The sequence below is a fragment of the Haplochromis burtoni genome, unplaced genomic scaffold, assembly GCF_018398535.1.
Source record: "Haplochromis burtoni strain Fernald_Lab_line unplaced genomic scaffold, NCSU_Asbu1 Contig_82, whole genome shotgun sequence".
Classification (NCBI taxonomy): Eukaryota; Metazoa; Chordata; class Actinopteri; order Cichliformes; family Cichlidae; genus Haplochromis; species Haplochromis burtoni.
Genome location: NW_024582443.1, coordinates 61,881 through 80,550, shown reverse-complemented (window position 1 = coordinate 80,550; position 18,670 = coordinate 61,881). Strand labels below are relative to the sequence as shown.

The following is an 18,670-nucleotide window of genomic DNA, read 5'->3' as shown; positions in this document are numbered from 1 at the left end:
AACTGTCCTTAGAAAGAGCACCAGGAAACTAGGAAACAACGACATCGGCACGAATTTGATTCCGGATCTATTTTTCAACTAGAAGATTAGATTAGACCACCAGGAAAAAAAAGGTGAGCCGATGGTTGTTCAAAATCGAAATGATCGCTTGCTGAAAAAAAATGAAATAAGTCATAAAAAACTAACCGATCTATTCATCAGTTTCCCCAATCAAAAGCTGTTTCCTTGAAAACAACAAACATCAAACAAACAAGGACGTTAATAATTACTTTTATAATCGTATCATTGAATATTATTTACTCTTTAAAAGGCAGGACCACTATTATAGAAGCAAAGTCAACCTCTGTCGGTCATGTCCCTTTTGACTGGGGAAATAACATGACAATGAGGAAGAAGTACTTCTACTCAACATAAATATTTAATAAGTCCAAGTATTTCGGAACGCTTATTGGCTGGATAATGGACCTCAGTGATATGTTGGTCTCTAATGTCGATATTGTTCCTACATTATATTTAATCTTGTCATTTTAACTGAAAAACCAAATCGTTGTAATGTTATAGAGTTTTAGTGACTTGTTTTTATGAGCATTATTTCAGTTATATGATTGTACCTTAAGCTGAGGCACCCTTTCAGATAAGTCTTTACCATGGATTAGTTGGGACAACAAAGGATATCAAATTGTGCTTCACAGAACTGCCCAGGAAATGAATCTTTCCCCCAAATAAACTGAGATTAAAAAACAAAAACAAATTATCCAATTTGTTCAAGATGATCAGCTCCAGAAAACGAAACCTGGAAGAAACTAAAACGGAAGAGCAGAAAAAACGAAGGCAGGACACAGATGCAGGTGAGTTAAAGTCTTTTACTGTACACTTGTTGGACAGAATACAGTACGACATGCAGTAGAATTTATAAAGCCGTTACTGTAATGAACATGTAACCTATGAGCTATTTGATACCATATGAGCATGTGGCTTATATTAGGTTACATTATACTCATTGGTCTAAGTATTTTAGAAACTGCTGATCTGTTGGGATTTTCCAGAACAACAATCTCTAGAGTTTACAGACAAAGGCAGAGAATTGTTTTTTTTTTCTTCTCGTGTACAACTGTTCAACTGTTGTCTGTTATGGTTGTATTGAGGGTGTGAATGTGAGGATGGAGTAAAAATAAAGTAACCTGAATGTGTCCTGAAGAAGCCAATAAGAAAGGCAACAGCAACTCAAATAACCATTCGTTAATACCGAGGTATGCAGAAGACCATCTATGAATGCACAGCATGTCAAACCTTGAAGCAGATGGGTTACAGCAGCAGAAGATTACACTGGAGCCACTCCTGTGTACTAAGAATGGGAACTGAGGCTATAGCTCACATGGCTAGACCAAAAAATGGACAATAGAAGACTAGAAAAATGTTGCGTGATCTGACTCTTGAATTCTATTGTGACATTCAGATGATAGGGTCAGAATTTGGGGTACATGAAACAACATGAAAGCATGGATCCGTTTGCCTGGTATCAGCAGTTTGGGCTAGTGGTGTGATGGTGTGACCACATGACCACAGCGTACCATCCTCCGATGACTGCTTCCAGCAGGATAACTCACTATGTTACATAGCTCAAATCATCTCAAACTGGTTTCTTAAATACACGAATGAGTTCACACTACTCGGATGACCTCCACAGTCCCAAAGCTAGACAGTAGAGCACCTTTAGGAGGTGGTTGAACGGGTGTGTCACATCATGGATGTGCAGCCTAAAAAAACTGTGGCAACTGTGCGGTCATGTCAATATAAACCAAAATCTCAGAAATGCTTCCAGCACCTTGTTGAATCTGTGTGATAAAGAAGACAAAAGTGGGTCAAGCTTGGTACAACCATAAATATGCTTGTTTTTCATTTCATGTGTTTCATTTTTTTCTACAGTCATCTACAAATGCATTGATGTGTTTTTCTTTCTTTCTTTTTTTGTTTAAGTAATCCAGCAGCAGAAACTTCATGGCCTGAAAAATCAAGGAGCCACATGTTATCTCAACAGTGTCCTACAAGTTCTGCTCATGACACCTGAGATTCATGACAGGTGGGAGATACTGTAATGCTTACATTACATCTGTACTCTAACTTCAAAGAGGTGCAAATGAATCGTCAAATATGTGTTCCATGGTGTGGGTAATTGACTGTTGATTCAGCACATAACTGACAGGGAAGCTTCCTCTTCCCCAAAGGCAACATCATCTTAAGATTTTAGTTAGTAAATTAGAAAAAGCTAAACCTGAGAAATAGTGGCTCAATGCTGAGATCTGCCTTTAGTTTTTAAGAAGAAGACAAATTAGTCAGCGTGTCTAATTTCAAATTGTTCTGTCAGAAAGGAAAGAAATCAAAAGAAAATAAATATTATTATGTCACAAAAGCCTGGATTTGAAAGTAGAAAAAATAATACAAACATGTTGAATGGACAGTAAAATAATCACTAATAAGCAGAGATGCGCAGTGATCTGATTACTTTTTTCAAGTAATGAGTAAAGTAAGGGATTACTATTGCAAAAAAGTAATTAGATTACTGTTACTTTCCCAAAAGCACGCTGCGTTACTGCGTTACTGCGTTACCAAACCGTGATTTTGTTTGTTAGAGTGTCTCATGGCAATGATCAGCCCATTCTCATATTATGCTTAGGGAGTGAGAACGTGTTGCAATGATGTAAGTGCGTGTGAAGTTTGTGGTAGCGACAGACGTGTGCAGATCAACAACCGATAATATATCGAGTGCAGGAGAGAATACGACCATGTGTTTTACTTGCATTTATTTGAAAGAGTGAATGTAAACACAAAAATATTTGATTTTATATGCTTGAATATGCAGAAAATAGCTTTAAATGTTAAACAAATTTCTTCAAGTCAAAGACAGTTGCATATAATTTAATATTTGCTTGATGCAATGTGCTTAAAGTTAAAAGATTAAAACTAATAAAACAAGTTTTAAAAAAGAGACTTTTTCATTTGATTCAGTTTTATATGATGGATTATGCAGAAAACAAAGAACTGGGGTGAAAGGACTATTGCTTTATAATGTATTCAGGTTGTGTATCATGTTTTTAAAAAGTAACTAATGCTAATAAGTGAGAAATAATTGTGATTGTTTTCCTGAAGGTTAGATCCAGAATCACAAAAAATAGACCAAGGGCTGAGAAACATCTTTGAACGTCTGAAGAAAAGAACATGTGGAACAAAAAAGATAACAAAGACTTTGGAGATCCATAATGGTGAGATGACCAGTTGGTAAAACATAAATGTCAAAGGTAAACTCAAAGAAAAGGTCACATAGTGGCTGCGATGAGTAACATTTACATGGAATTTTCAGTTTCTCAGCAGCGTGATGCTGCTGACTGCCTAGATCTGATTTTAAGCAAGGTCAGCCCACCGGTCTCTGAGGTGAGAATCTTACCATCCAAATAACATTGAGAAATCAGAAAGTTTTCTAACTGATGTTTCTGTGTTAAAGCTTTTTGAGGGTCAGCTGATGTACACAACACAGTGCTCTGAAGGCCACGTCATCAATGAAGAGACAAATCCTTTCTGGACTCTTCCACTGTCACTCAGAGACAACCCTGATGAAACATACAGTGTGGTGAGCAGCAGCTAGACTATACACTACTTATCTTATTGTTTTTGAATTCACAAAGACATAATTTTATTATTTTTTTCCCCAAACATAAACCTTGTGGTGTACAGTGGGATGCAAAAGTTTGGGCAACCTTGTTAATAGTCATTATTTTCCTGTATAAATTGTTGGTTGTTACAATTAAAAATGTCAGTTAAATATATCATATAGGAGACACACACAGTGATATTTGAGAAGTGAAATTAAGTTTATTGGATTTACAGAAAGTGTGCAATAATTGTTTAAACAAAATCAGCCAGGTGCAGAAATTTGGGCACTGTTGTCATTTTATTGATTCCAAAACCTTTAGAACTAATTATTGGAACTCAAATTGGCTTGGTAAGCTCAGTGACCCCTGACCTACATACACAGGTGAATCCAATAATGAGAAAGAGTATTTAAGGGGGTCAATTGTAAGTTTCCCTCCTCTTTTAAATTTTGTCTGAAGAGTAGCAACTCTCAAATGACCTGAAGACAAAGATTGTTCACCATCATGGTTCAGGGGAAGGATACAGAAAGCTGTCCCAGAGATTTAAGCTGCCTGTTTCCACAGTTAGGAACATATTGAGAAAATGGAAGACCACAAGCTCAGTTCAAGTTAAGGCTCGAAGTGGCTGACCAAGAAAAATCTCGGATAGGCAGAAGCGACGAATGGTGAGAACAGTCAGAGTCAACCCACAGACCAGCACCAAAGACCTACAACATCATCTTGCAGCAGATGGAGTCACTGTGCATCGTTCAACCATTCGACACACTTTACACAAGGAGATGCTGTATATGAGAGTGATGCAGAGGAAGCCTTTTCCCCGCCCACAGCACAAACAGAGCTGCTAAAGCACATTTGGACAAGCCAGCTTCATTCTGGAATAAGGTGCTGTGGACTGATGAAACTAAGATTGAGTTATTTGGGCATAACAAGGGGCGTTATGCATGGAGGAAAAAGAACACAGCATTCCAAGAACAACACCTGCTACCTACAGTAAAATATGGTGGTGGTTCCATCATGCTGTGGGGCTGTGTGGCCAGTGCAGGGACTGGGAATCTTGTCAAAGTCGAGGGACACATAGATTCCTCTCAGTATCAGCAGATTCTGGAGACCAATGTCCAGGAATCAGTGACAAAGCTGAAGCTGCGCGGGGGTTGGATCTTTCAACAAGACAACGACCCGAAACACTGCTCAAAATCCACTAAGGCATTCATGCAGAGGAACAAGTACAATGTTCTGGAACGGCCATCTCAGTCCCCAGACCTGAATATTATTGAAAATCTGTGGTGTGAGTTAAAGAGAGCTGTCCATGCTCGGAAACCATCAAACCTGAATGAACTAGAGATGTTTTGTAAAGAGGAATGGTCCAAAATACCTTCAACCACAATCCAGACTCTCATTGGAATCTACAGGAAGCATTTAGAGGCTGTAATTTCTGCAACAGGCAGATCTACTAAATATTGATTTCCTTTCTTTTTTTGTGGTGCCCAAATTTATGCACCTGCCTGATTTTGTTTAAACAATTATTGCACACTTTCTGTAAATCCAATAAACTTCATTTCACTTCTCAAATATCACTGTGTGTGTCTCCTATATGATATATTTAACTGACATTTTTTATTGTAACAACCAACAATTTATACAGGAAAATAATGACTATTAACAAGGTTGCCCAAACTTGCATCCCACTGTATGTTTGAAAAGGTCCTAGCATGTCAGTAGATCAAAACCCATTTAAATGAATTTCCATTTTAGAGGAAATGTAAAGATTTTTATGAGCACATTTTATTTGTTTGTGTGTGTGTGTGTGTGTGTGTGTGTGTGTGTGTGTGTGTGTGTGTGTGTGTGTGAACGCTTTTCAGTGTAAGCGAAAGCATTTTACTAGTTTGCAAGACTGGGTTTCTGTTGTGTATCTGCATCGTTTCACTGTGTATGCAAGGTTTTCAATATTGAGAGAATGGATTTGATTTCATATGTGTATGTGATTCTGAATAAAATCCCTCATACTTGGGAATACTTTGTATTTTCTTTTCCTTTCATTATTGGGACATCTGTGTTTGTACAGGAAGAAGGATTTGAAAAGGTTTTCCAAATTGTGTCATACAGTGGAGACAGCATGGTGTACTGTCAAGAATGTGAGAAGAAAACAGGGGCAACCAGCGTGAGTTTCAAACACCAGCTGTAGCGTTACTGAACTTTAAACTAGGATTACTGGGATGTCTTAGATCTGTTTAAAGCAGAGTCTGTTGGTACAACTCTGCTGTGTTTAATCATCTCTCATTTGGTTTTTAGGGATGTGAGATGGTGAAGTTTCCTCGCATCTTAATTCTACTCCTCAAAAGATTTGACTTTGACTACAACACCATGTCAGATTTTAAATCAGACTGCTGTGTTGCTGTGCCATCTGAATTAAAAACAAAGGTAAGGACGAGTCACTTCGAAGCCTGTTCGTATTTCTTATCTTCAAATTTATTCTTATATTTGACGGTATGTTTTGTTGTAGGACAAGAAGTACAAAGTATATGGGATAGTGAATCACATGGGCAGTCTAAGAGGTGGACATTACACAGCCACTGTGCTGTCCAAAGAGGACCACACCTGGTATGAGTGCGATGACAGCCACGTGACACAGGTGATTAATTAAATATGGGTCATATTTAAAACCTACAGAAACTTTTATTATTGCAGTGCTCATTTTAATCATAATCTCTCTTTTTAAAAAAAATATTTTTAAAGTCTGAAGAGCAGCTGTTTGCAAAAACCAGGGCATACAAGTAAGTTTGCTTTTTACCAACTCTTACACAACAGGGTCAATCCATCTCAAGTCAACATGGGCCTTCTGCTCAACCATCTCTAATTTTCATGAACAATTTGTGGTTGGGACATGTAGAATGATTGCTGTGAAATGCTAGCTTCGTATATCAAATACTTTTTAAAGTTTCTTTTGTTTTTTGGTTATTTTGTTTTTTTAAGAAAAATGGTCTGTCAACCCTCTTTCAGGCATTTTCCCCCACACATTGAAATCTTCATTTTATTGTTACCTGTGTTATTTGTGAGGTGCGAGAATGAAGAAGCACAATAATACAACACAACCACAACAACACATATTCAGTATTCAAAGATAAAAGCTTTAAATTTCAAGCAAAGTCCCTTATGTGAGCGCACAGTAATAAAAAATTCTAATTGCAAAAGACAGCTAGGGGGGATTTGTGAATGGTTTATAGTACCAAGACTACCTGTAACAGTACCAACACTTTCCAACATCAAATTCTCAGTCACAAAAAATGAACAAGATTTAGTTTCTCTTTACTTTTTTGCTGGATTGAGCAAATATGACAAAAATATCAGTAGATTATATTTATAGATTCTATTGAAATTGAAAAAAAAAAATTCCAGTGGACCATTTAAAAAAATACATGGAAATATCTTGTAAAGTATTTGATTTGATATAAAGTTATCATTTTATGCAAATCAGTGAAAGGTCAAGATTAAAAATTTGCTGTTTTGATATGGGATGACCCAACAGGCAGTTTACTTCGTTATTTGAGTAATGTTTATTAAACTTTTATAAGAAGCGCCCCACTTTTGGGGCATTTTAATGACTTCTTTGATAAACCCACGTGATTGATGAAAGGCTCCAGAACAATGACAGTACTAAATAAATATGGAAGTGACTAATTCTGAAATATGTTATATGATTGTATGTTGCTGATTTTTTTCTTCTGTGTGAAAATTAACTTCAAAATGATGATTAAACAGTTCCAGAACCGCATATCTGCTCATGTACAGAGGTAAGATCACAAAACCAATGAACATCAAGAAACCATTTAAATAATTCATGCAGCACTGCTGAATTATTACCATGTGTCTTTTTTTAAGCCTTGGAGAGAGAGCCAGAGGAGGTGAAAGAACAACAGGGGAGCAGGAGAAGAGTGGGAAAAAAGGATGAACCAGAGGAAAGGATAATGGATGAATACATAAAGAAATCAGCAGGGAAAATTCACAAGGATGCTCCGCAACCTGGCAAGAGTTCAGACATAAAGAGGAACTGTATTTTGATTGCTCTCGTCATTGTTGGTTTTGCCTTTATTGTAATACTATACAAATCACAAGTCTCAGCATAAATTTATGGAGTGGGGGAAAGACTCACAAGAAAACACTATGCATAGATTTAGAAATGCCAGCCTGTTATAGAAGCGGTTTTGCCAAATTTTAAGATTTTTACAGATATTAAACAGACAGTTATGGTCAGTGTTATGAATGGAACCATGTCAAAACCATGGAATTAATCATGGGACAAAATCAAATGATTTCATGATGTGTAGCTGAATTTCAATCAATATATATTTTGTTGTATTATTTTATTACATTTAATTTTTAGATTTTTGATGTAAATTTTGGTATGCAAAATAATAATAAATAATTACACAATAATTGGTGTGTTCATCCATCCATTCATCTTTGTCCTGAGAGCGGAGGATACAAATATACCTACCCCTTCCCGTTACCTCCACAGTGGAACAGAGCCCACAACACTGTTTTATTGCAGATAAAACAGTGTTGTGGGCTTCCACAAGCAGGGACAGAGAAACTAGTGTGGAATGCAACCAAATACATACAAGTCACTACTCCAGAGGATGGAGACTGAGGAGAGTTCACCAGTTCAATAAGACAGAGAACCAAAGCAAAGGGATTCATCAAAGCTTTGTACTGAAGTACTGCTACAAAGTACTCTCAACACAATTTATGTGTATTTTATGAATGTTTTTCAATCAAACTTGAAAGCAGTATAGTTATGCTTCTCACCACCCAAAGAGACACCCAGCAGTTGAAAACAAAAATATGGCTGGCAGTCATGGCAGAGATAGAAGTGATGCAGAGCTGACGCTGTCAGATGTTCTTTCAAAGTCAATGTCTCAATTGTATTTTCACCTTCAGCCACCTGGTGGCTAATCTTTGTATTTACTTTCTATTTGTTTACTCTGTATATCAGGTGTGTGAATTAGAGGGGTGACAGGTACTGACAGTCAGAGACTTTGCACTGTGGAATTTGGTGTGTACATGGACTACTGAGATTTGATTTGGTAGGTAATCATACATTTACTGACTAATATACTTTGCAATAACAGTAAAAAGAAATACCATAACAGAATACACATTTATGATTATTCTACCTCCATTTTTTTAAAATTGTTTTTATTTCTAACTGCTGTACAATCTGAAACACCACACATCATGTTTTCAGCCTCACTGTGACAGACTAAGTACTCCCACAGTCACTGCTCCATCAAGTGGGTCACTTGTAGACCACACTAACAATATAGATTAATATACATATATAGAATAATATAGAATAATGTTCACAGTGCTTGCTCACTGTAAACATGTAGATTGTAAAAGGTACCAAAAACCTTCCTTCTCCTTTTTCAATCAAAAGCAGATGAGATAAAACAGAATATAGATAATAATTAACACAATTGTAAAGCCTAAATATGCTTTACTTGCTAGAAGTCTCAAACATGCGCTCTAAAACTATTTTGATGGCTATGTATATAAAAAGCTCATTAAAAAGGTGAATGCTCGTTTTGCCATATGAGGTCATGAGATTTGTATCATGTGACTGACTGGAAAAAAACACATGCACCAAGGCATTTCTCCAGTTTAACAATGTTGGATGAAATGGTGTAAAGAAAGCATGCAGCATTTTGACTGTTCCTGATTAATTATAATAGCTAACAATATCATAGATTAATCTGTTTTCTCTTTGCATTTTCAAAATCTACCATTGCTGATAAAAAAAAAGTTAACTGGGGTAAAAGGGATGAAGTGAAGAGCTGAGCCAAGGCATACCTAGTATATGATAAATAAGGATAGTTTTGAACTGTGAGTCATGCAAAGATGCTCTAGAATATTGCAAGAGCAAAAATATGGATCTGGGAATGAGAACAACAGGTTTGATTTCATTGATCATTGCTTTTATTTTTATACATAATAAAAGCACAATATTTATGTGAATATGCTAGGGATAAAGATAACTAAATATAAACAAATAACTTCAATATTACTTTCTTGGGAATATTTACACCTTAATTATTCATCATTTACAGCTTGTGATATGTAGCTTATAGGTAGGAGTCTTAAAAGGTCCCAAAGAGACCCAAAGACCAAAGATGACACAGTTAAATCATAGTTGTGAAAGATAAACATATTGACATATGATTTAAATATTACTTTTTCTGTAATATTTATATTGTGGGGTGCGCTGTGTATAACTGTACATGTATTGCCATTTCTTTGGTACTCCAAATAATAATGAGTTACACAGGTTATAAGTGAAAACAAACAAACAAAAAGACAGATACTATTACATCTATTATTTATCATTTATATTTTCTGATTAGTGCTCAACTCTAAATAGGTATGCTGAGAGTCTTAAAAGGAAGGAAGACCCGAAGGTGTAAAAGTGAACCAAAGTGAACCAAAGATACTTCACACATAGTTACATTGGTCTTTATCAGCCTCTGTGGACCCTTGCCACCATCTGCACCACGGATGAGGGTTTGATCCCATATTCAGACAGTGATGCAGAGTCGTCATCCAGCGGCTTTCCAGAGACAACCAGCCGAACTTCACCCAGATGATATTCTACACACACAACACAGGAGAGAGAGGAACCTCACTAAATATATAAACATGTCACAAATAATTATATCATATCCCTGAACATGACTGAAGGTTTTTGTTTGTTGTTAAGTTGCACTCAGACAGCACAAGTGTCAAAAACAATTATTTTAACGGTAAAATAAATAAATAAATAAATAAATAAATAATAACATAACTGGAGTTTCAAAACAAAACACCAGCAAAAAACAAAAACAAAAAAACAAAAACAAACAAACAAAAAACCTAACAAAAGTGACACAGAACACGGGAAATGTGTTTGTCATTGAATATATGTTTGTTGCGGTTGTGTTGTATTATTGTGCTCCTGCATTCTCGCACTTCACAAATAACACAGGTAACAATAAAACGAATCGAAACTGAAAATAACGAAGGCCAAACCGAATCTAAACATTCGTAACAATAAAAAACAACTTCATATAGTCTTTAAAAATATATAATTTAAAAGATTCTTAAAATATATGAGGACACTTGAATGCAGGCTTACAATACAGTCAACGTCATTTGTTGTTGTCATGGTCCCTGTGCCTCACCAGCTGACCCTGTATTAGCCAACATGTTTTTTCTCTCTTTCTCTCTCTCTGTCACCTGCCGGGGCGGTGCTCATTATGGGCTCCCGCCCCTGGCCCACGCACCTGCTGCCTATCGGGATGATCACAAGGCCGATTTAAGACAGCAGCACTGTGTCACTCGTCGCTGGATCGTTGAGCTATCAGCGTCAGTCGCTCAGTAGTTTGTGAATCAGAATCTGTGAGTTCTTTCCGTCTGTTCGCCTCTAACTAAAGTTTCTGTGTACAGATCTTTCCCGGACCTTTCCCTGCCTGCCTGTCATCCCGTGGACGAGTGGACCCCCTCCCCTCCCTCCAGCACGTTGTAAATAGCATCACCTGGTGTCGTTGTGTAAATAAATTGATTGTAAACTCTGTAAAGGGTCCTGGTCTGCGCCTGAGTCCGTTAACTAAAACCTGAAAGAACGATCCAGCCAGCATGGACTCAGCAGGTCGGGACCCAGCCGCTCAGGCACTCATCGCTCAGGGAGCTGCTCTGGCTCGACATGAGCAAATGCTCGAGCGGCTCCACCACGAAATGGCGGCGCTTACGCAGGCGGTCGCTCGCTTAACACCTCTGGAGAGTGATCCCCGGCCGGCGGCTCCCGCCCCCCAGGAGCCTGCGCCTGCCGCTGCGAGCGCACCTCCGGCACCTCTGCCACCCTCGGACGGACCCCTGCCCACGCCGGAACCTTTTACGGGTGAGTCGGACAAGTGTGCTGGTTTTCTGGCTCAATGTACTCTTGTGTTCCGTGAGCAGCGGCGCTTCCATAACAACGACGGTGCCAAAATAACCTTTTTTGTCCAGTTGCTGCGGGACCGGGCTTTAAAGTGGGCTCAGGTCGTGCTTAGCTCGGATCCCGGGATTGCCTATGCTGATTTCCTGTCTAAATTCCAGACTGTGTTCAATAAAGGCTCAGGCGCTGAAGTCGCCGCGCTTCGTCTGCTGAACTATAAACAAGGGAAGCGGAGCATGTCTGACTATTCTATTGATTTTTGGATTTTGGCTGAAGAGACAGGCTGGGGCCCGGAGGCCTTACGGAGTGCACTGCTCAACAATGTTCGTGAAGAGGTGAAAGATGAACTCATTATGCGAGATCTCCCCGACTCTCTTACCGAGTTAATGGCTTTATGTATTAAGGTGGATGACCGGCTGCGAGCTCGTCGTCTGCCGCGGCACTACAATTCCCAGGAGGCCACGGGGCAGTGGAGGGCTGGCTCCACCTCGGAGCCCAGCTCTTCCCGGCAGGCAGAGAGCGCAGACGGAGGAGAGCAACCCATGCAGATTGGAGGCTCGCATCTCTCCGCCGCGGAACGCCAGCGCCGTATCTCTGCCGGTGAGTGCCTCTATTGCGGCCACAAGGGACATGTGGTTGCCTCTTGCCCATCTCGAGCAAAAGGACTCTGCATGTCACTGCTTTATCCGGACAGCGCCTACCTGACATTACTCACGTCACTGAGCCCGTCATTCTTACTCTGTCTGGCAACCACACCGAGGAAATTTGTTTTTTTGTGTTCAAGGCCACTCGGACACCGCTCGTTCTCGGGCACCCCTGGCTTCGTCAACACAACCCGAGCATTAATTGGCTTACGGGACGCATTACGGGGTGGGGGGAGGAGTGCCATATGACCTGCCTTAAATCCGCCTCACCGCCTCACACACCAGCCTCCCCCGCCGAGTCGACCGCGCCCTCCGATTTGTCCGGAGTGCCCCCTGTTTATCGTGATCTCGGCGAAGTGTTTCGCAAGGATCGGGCACAGTCGTTGCCTCCGTACCGACCGTACGATTGCGCTATCGACCTGCTCCCTGGCGCACCATTGCCTACAAGCCGTCTCTACAGCATCTCTCTACCGGAGCGGGAGGCTATGGAGTCGTACATCACGGAGTCCCTCGCCGCCGGCTTGATCCGCGCGTCCTCATCGCCCGTAGCAGCAGGGGTTTTCTTCGTCGAGAAAAAAGACAAGTCTCTCCGCCCGTGCATTGACTACCGTGGATTAAACAACATAACCATCAAGAACAAATATCCACTCCCACTTCTTACCTCTGCTTTTGAGCTGCTCCAGGGGGCGACCGTTTTCAGCAAATTAGACTTGAGGAATGCATATCACTTGGTTCGGATCCGAGAGGGCGATGAGTGGAAGACCGCTTTCAATGCTCACCTTGGGCACTTTGAATACTTAGTTATGCCGTTCGGCCTCTCTAATTCTCCTGCAGTTTTTCAAGCACTCGTCAATGATGTTTTGAGGGATTTCATCAACAGGTTCCTCTTCGTCTACCTCGACGACATCCTGATCTTCTCCAAGAAGTTGGTCACAGCAAACTGTGGCAGACAGTGGTTTTCTAACCAGAAGGATATCCATGTACATGAATTATTTTTGAACTGCTTCAGGCAATAACTGAGTGAAAACCTGGAAGTGAAATCTTCTTTTACCCTAGATAAAAAGCAACACTATATCAAGTATTTACATTTTATTGTTGATTTTATTTTCAGATTTAGTTTGGTTTTCATTATTTTCAGTTTTGGTCTCAATTGTTTTATTAAGAAGTTTAAGTGACAGAAGGATAAAAAAAAAAAAACACATCCATCCATCCATTCGCTTCCGCTTATCCTTTTCAGGGTCGTGGGGGGCGCTGGAGCCTATCCCAGCTGTCATAAGGCGAGAGGTGGGGTACACCCTGGACAGGTCGCCAGTCTGTCGCAGGTAATAATACAACACAACCACCTAAAACAGACATTCAAGTAGACTTTTCAGTAAACCTTTGTGCTAAAGCTGGCTCAAGCTGTGTTAACAAATATGACCTCAGTGACAAACACAGCCCTTATTTTATTCTAATTAGTTGCACAGTGTGTAACTGCACAATTTTGTTGAGTTTTTTGTTATGTTTCTAAATTCCAGTTATTATTTTTATTAGAGTTGAATTAAATTCTTTTTGCAGTTTAGTTTTAGTTAAACAGTGGCCAAAGTCATGTGTTGTCTGAGTGGAGCTTAAAAATAACAGTCTTCAGTGGTGTTCAGGACAAACTGTGTCACGTGTGTGACATTATGTTTTTTCCAAATTGTTAAACATGCTACAAATCAAACCGAAGTAGACTAACTTGTTTAAAGGCTCCATTATATTATATTATATTATATTATATTATATTATATTATATTATATTATATTATATTATATTATATTATATTATATTATATTATATTATATTATATTATACTGTCATTATATTAATGCTGCTATCCTTTTAGGGCTTGTGGAGGCATATTTTCTGTCTCTCGATATGGTGTGTGAATTGGTTTGTTTTGTTTGGCCTGCATTTTTAATATTTGTATCTTTCTATTTGTTTGCGGCATGTGATGGTGAACCCCAGAAGCGCTTTCACACTGACTAGGGTGGTCAGTGTTTCATTTATGGGTTTTCACTGTTGGATGTCCAGTTGGTGCACTACAGGTTGAGCAGCATTTTCTGAGCGGACACTCATTACTTTCTGTTAGCTTTATGGTCCCTGTCGTTACATAGCTGTCCAGTCCATCATGGCTACTGGCATGCCCTGATTATACCTCAGTTTTGCTATTAATCGAGCATGTGGGTTGTTTGGTGTGGTTGTTTGTTGCTCATTATCACATTTTCTGTAACCCAGTTCTTTCTCAGGTGCCCCTTTCAGATATCTCAGTACATGTTTTACCGTGGTCCATTGGTCTTCAGTCGGCTGACTAAAATACTGTGATAGTTTACTTATTATAAAATTAAGTCTGGTCTTGTGCATGTATAAAAATAGAGCACCCACTCCCTCTCTGTACATTTGACATCATTCATCTTTTCAGCACCATCAGCGTAGTTCAGTTTTTGCTCACAAGGTGTCCCTCTAGCTTTGCAATCATGCATGTAGAACCTTTCAAGCATTTTTTCCATGTATTGTGAATGTTACCCAAATGGTTCAGTTTTAATTTTCTGCAAACATTTTCTTCAAAACAATTAGTGCATTTTTGTCACTGGCAGCAACGATCAAGTCATCTACCTATATTATCAAAATCACCTTCTTATTTTACTCGTGGCCACCTCTCACCTCCTTCGTAGAAAGGGTCACTCCCAGACAGGCAGGGCTGTGATGCGGTGCCTCAGTGGCTCTCCTCTTCTGAGAGTTATTTGTAAACAAGATGAAAACTGACTATTAATGGGAATACGCTGGAAAGTCAAGATAACTATTACCAGAGATTTAATATTACTTTTTCTGTAAATTGATATTTGGGGTCTGCTGTGTGTAACGTACATTTTGTCATTTCTTTTGGTACTTCAAACTAATATGAGTTACACAGGTTATCAAGTGAAAACAAAAAGAACTAAAAAGAAGATACTATTACATCTATTATTCTATCATTATACTTGTTATATATTAGTGCTCAACGTCTAAATAGTATGTGAAAGTCTTAAAATGTAAAGGAAGACCAAAGGTGTAAAGTGAACCAAAGTGACCAAAGATGACCTTCACCAGCTAAATAGCATTCTGTATTCATTGCGTGCATTTATGCTGTCAGCCTCGTGGACCTTGCCACCATCTGCACCACGATGAGGGTTTGATCCCATATCTCAGACATAGATGCAGAGTCATCGTCTCAGCTGGACTTCAGCCAGAAGATATCCTACAACTCCACTGAAGATTTTTGCACTCAGAAATCACATGACTTTGGCCACTGCTCAACTTAAAACTACAATAAGTGTGAAAAACATTTATTTCATCAACTTTATAAACAAAAGTGTGCACTCACAGTTTGTGTGATGAAAGTTTTGAAGTTGTTGTGTTGTATTATTGTGCTTCTTGATTCCAAACATACAACACATAACAATAAAACTGTCAGGGACCCAGGGTCACTCAGCCCAGGGTCCCTGACCAGTGATGGACTTATCTGTTATTATATGTATTTTTGGTATTGCTGTCCTTCTTCCCCCTGTTTGCAGATATGAGTGTGTGTGGGTGTGTGTGTATGGATGCGGCAGGGGTGGATCTAGAGAAATTTTCTTAGGGTGGCATGAGGGTGGCAAAGAAATCAAATGGGGTGGCAAAATCAAAGCCTTTTTTTTTTCAAACACATATGCAGGTGGTTACATATGGTTAAAATGATTCAAATGCAGTAAGTATACACGTTTTTCATATAAATATAGTCTATAACTTAATTATTGTCTGTAGCCCACATAATTACACACTTTAGTTACATAAAACATGTGAGTTTTGATGTTATGTACTGTATAGCCTGTATAATAAATAAATATGTAGCCCAATAAGTATAAAATCCAGAAAGCTACACAACATGGGGCGGTTCATTTACAAACACAAGTCTAACTTAAGTTTCACACTGTTTTTTGTTAGAAAACAATCACATTGTTACAGCTTAAATTACACAAAATGTCAGAAATCTGCACTGTCATGAACAAAAATTTAAACCTAATTTTTCATGATTTGTTGATTCCACTGAGGTCTGAAATACAACCGGCCATTTTTGACTCCTTTTGAGTTTACGTTTGTATTTCATTGTTTCATTCTATTTTTTCCCCTTGCCTTGTTTGGTATCATTCTTTTTTCAGCTCATCTGAATTTAGTTGTTTTTCACTGACATACTGCATTAGTACTACTATTACTATTAATAATACTATTACTGATCTGAAATCACACAAAGAATCCTAGTAGTATTTTTTACTGTAAAAAACCACAGACATGTTGAGTAAATTTTTATAACTTGAAATGCAAATATAAAATGTACATTTTGTAAACATATACAACTATTTATCTAAAAATGCAGCCAATACACCTGCCGTTTTTTTTCATTTTGTACAACCATTTAAAAATATTACTAAAACTAAAATGAGAGAACAATCAGGTGTTGCAATAAGATGCCCCACAAATGATGTGTGCCAGTAAAAAAAAAAAAGACAGGAGAACAGCACAGGGATAAACCTGCAGGCCTGACAACAGGAGGTGTATCACTTCGCTGGTTTTCTACTTAGTGACAGTGTTTACGTTGCAAATGTGCCTTTGTGACGTCGGAGGGGAACACACACGGGAGTCAAGGGAGCAACGGGGATTTATTGTGTTTACGGCTTTTACTGTAAATAAAGTGCACTGTTTGCATCGCAGAGTCCTGCATTTGGGTCCTCCTTCCCCACACTCCCACGGTCTGCCACACTGACCACACTCAACTAAATTGAGTTTTGACAATGAAAACTAAACCTTTCCTACAGTTGAAAAACCATGACTATCTATCTATCTATCTGCACATTTTGTTTGTCTTAATCGTGTGTGAGGCTGAAGAGCTACTTCTGGTTCTGTGAAGGGTCAGATGAGGTGAGAGCGTATTAGCAGCCCACAACAAAGGCTTTATCACACAAACAAACCAAAACATGCTTCAGGACCGTCAGGGAAGTTCCGCATCTAATTTACTTTCACTATCATTTTCTTACAAAAAAAAAAAAAGCTGACTCCTCCCACCGTCTGGTTAGCAGTTATTCAGTTCGCCACTGCGCCCAACCTCTTCAGGCTGTGTCCAGAGCGAAAAGATTGACGCATTCACGGGTCTCCTGCACAGGTAACACAGCGTGGATCACTCAGTGATGAGTGTTACACTTGGGTGGATATTCAAAGGTGTGATTTCACTGGTAACGACTGTTATGATCGCACTTCTCGTTATTGTTGGAAACACCCTAGTGTTCACTCTCTCTGTCTGACACACACACACACACCTACCACTAAAGTGCACATTCTGGTTTGTTTATTGTTTCGCAGACTGTTGGCCTCAAATATGACAACAAAACAGGAGAAGTGTTATAATCCGAATGACCCAACAGTTAAGTTTGTTGATAGAGAGGATGATTTGGACTGTAAGTATCACTTGGACACTTTTCAAACTGGTGTCAAAATTATTGTTTAGAAATAATAAAATGAAATCATTGTAAGTATTTACATTCACATTATGCAATGTAAAAAAAGTCGACATTAGCGTTTATTCCTGTGTGTGTGTGATTGTTCTCAGTTTTGTGTGAAGGCTTCAAATCTCTCAGAGCTCAGATGTCCTGTGGTCACGCTGTGACCCCGACCTCTCTCACCAACTGGTGTCGCAGGTTGTTGGACCAGGTAGGCCACTAAAGGTTGGCTGTGTTAAAATAAATCAATTAAAAAAGCAACATAAATAAAAAATACCTAAATAAATAACAGAAGGAATCAGACGTGGTGAATTTAGGGATAAATAAGATAATAAGGGAATGCTTTGGGCCTTATAATTATAAAAGTTAATAGTTTTAATGCTGCCACCCACAATTTTATAATCACGCATGTGGATAAATGCAGAAAACATATTAATTCACTTAAACAAAAAGATCCAAAGTGCAATGAAATAAATACCATTTTATTGGAATGATTATATTCATATAGGGGAGAATGAGTGAGAAAAAGACTGTTGGGTGAGAAACACTAACTGAAGTCAACAGAGGGAGTGGTGCATCTAACTTATCTCGATAGAAACCCCCTCTGCTTTCAAGGAACGAATAAAATTGGACAGAAATGTTCAGCTCTGATTTCTGCCTGTGTTGTTGTTGCTTGTAGCATTTATGTAATGCAACTCTTGCTTTAGTTAAGTGAAAGTTTCATAAATGGGAGTTTTCAATATTTAACACAAATGCTGCAGACGCATGACTCATCAGTGTGTACACTGTGCATCAACTGAGATGATGCAGATAAAGAAAGGTTTAGTTGCTGTTTCTGATCAGCTGCTTTCCAAACGTGTCTTCAAAGAACAGTTTAGTAAGCAGAG

General features: G+C 38.8%; 2 protein-coding genes and 1 long non-coding RNA gene across 3 annotated transcripts in view; all 3 read left to right on the top strand.

Annotated features, from left to right (window-relative positions):
- The window catches only part of LOC102288975 (probable E3 ubiquitin-protein ligase ARI8), a gene marked incomplete in the record, with an annotated part of 62,934 nt that overhangs the window by 20,708 nt on the left and 23,556 nt on the right, over window positions 1–18,670 (top strand).
- Window positions 752–7,989, top strand: LOC121814767 (ubiquitin carboxyl-terminal hydrolase 47-like). The gene is made up of 11 exons (XM_042222230.1): window positions 752–848; window positions 1,978–2,080; window positions 3,148–3,260; window positions 3,359–3,429; window positions 3,500–3,625; window positions 5,710–5,805; window positions 5,937–6,065; window positions 6,148–6,276; window positions 6,381–6,418; window positions 7,404–7,435; window positions 7,524–7,989. The coding sequence occupies exons 1-11, from the start codon at window positions 770–772 to the stop codon at window positions 7,766–7,768; spliced, it is 1,161 nt and encodes a 386-aa protein (XP_042078164.1). The 5' UTR covers window positions 752–769; the 3' UTR covers window positions 7,769–7,989.
- Window positions 17,729–18,670, top strand: part of LOC121814769 — a 17,087-nt gene continuing 16,145 nt past the window's right edge. Inside the window, exons 1-2 of the long non-coding RNA XR_006054558.1 lie at window positions 17,729–17,741; window positions 17,894–17,994. This is a non-coding gene — a long non-coding RNA (uncharacterized LOC121814769). The remainder of the gene's footprint in view (window positions 17,742–17,893; window positions 17,995–18,670) is intronic.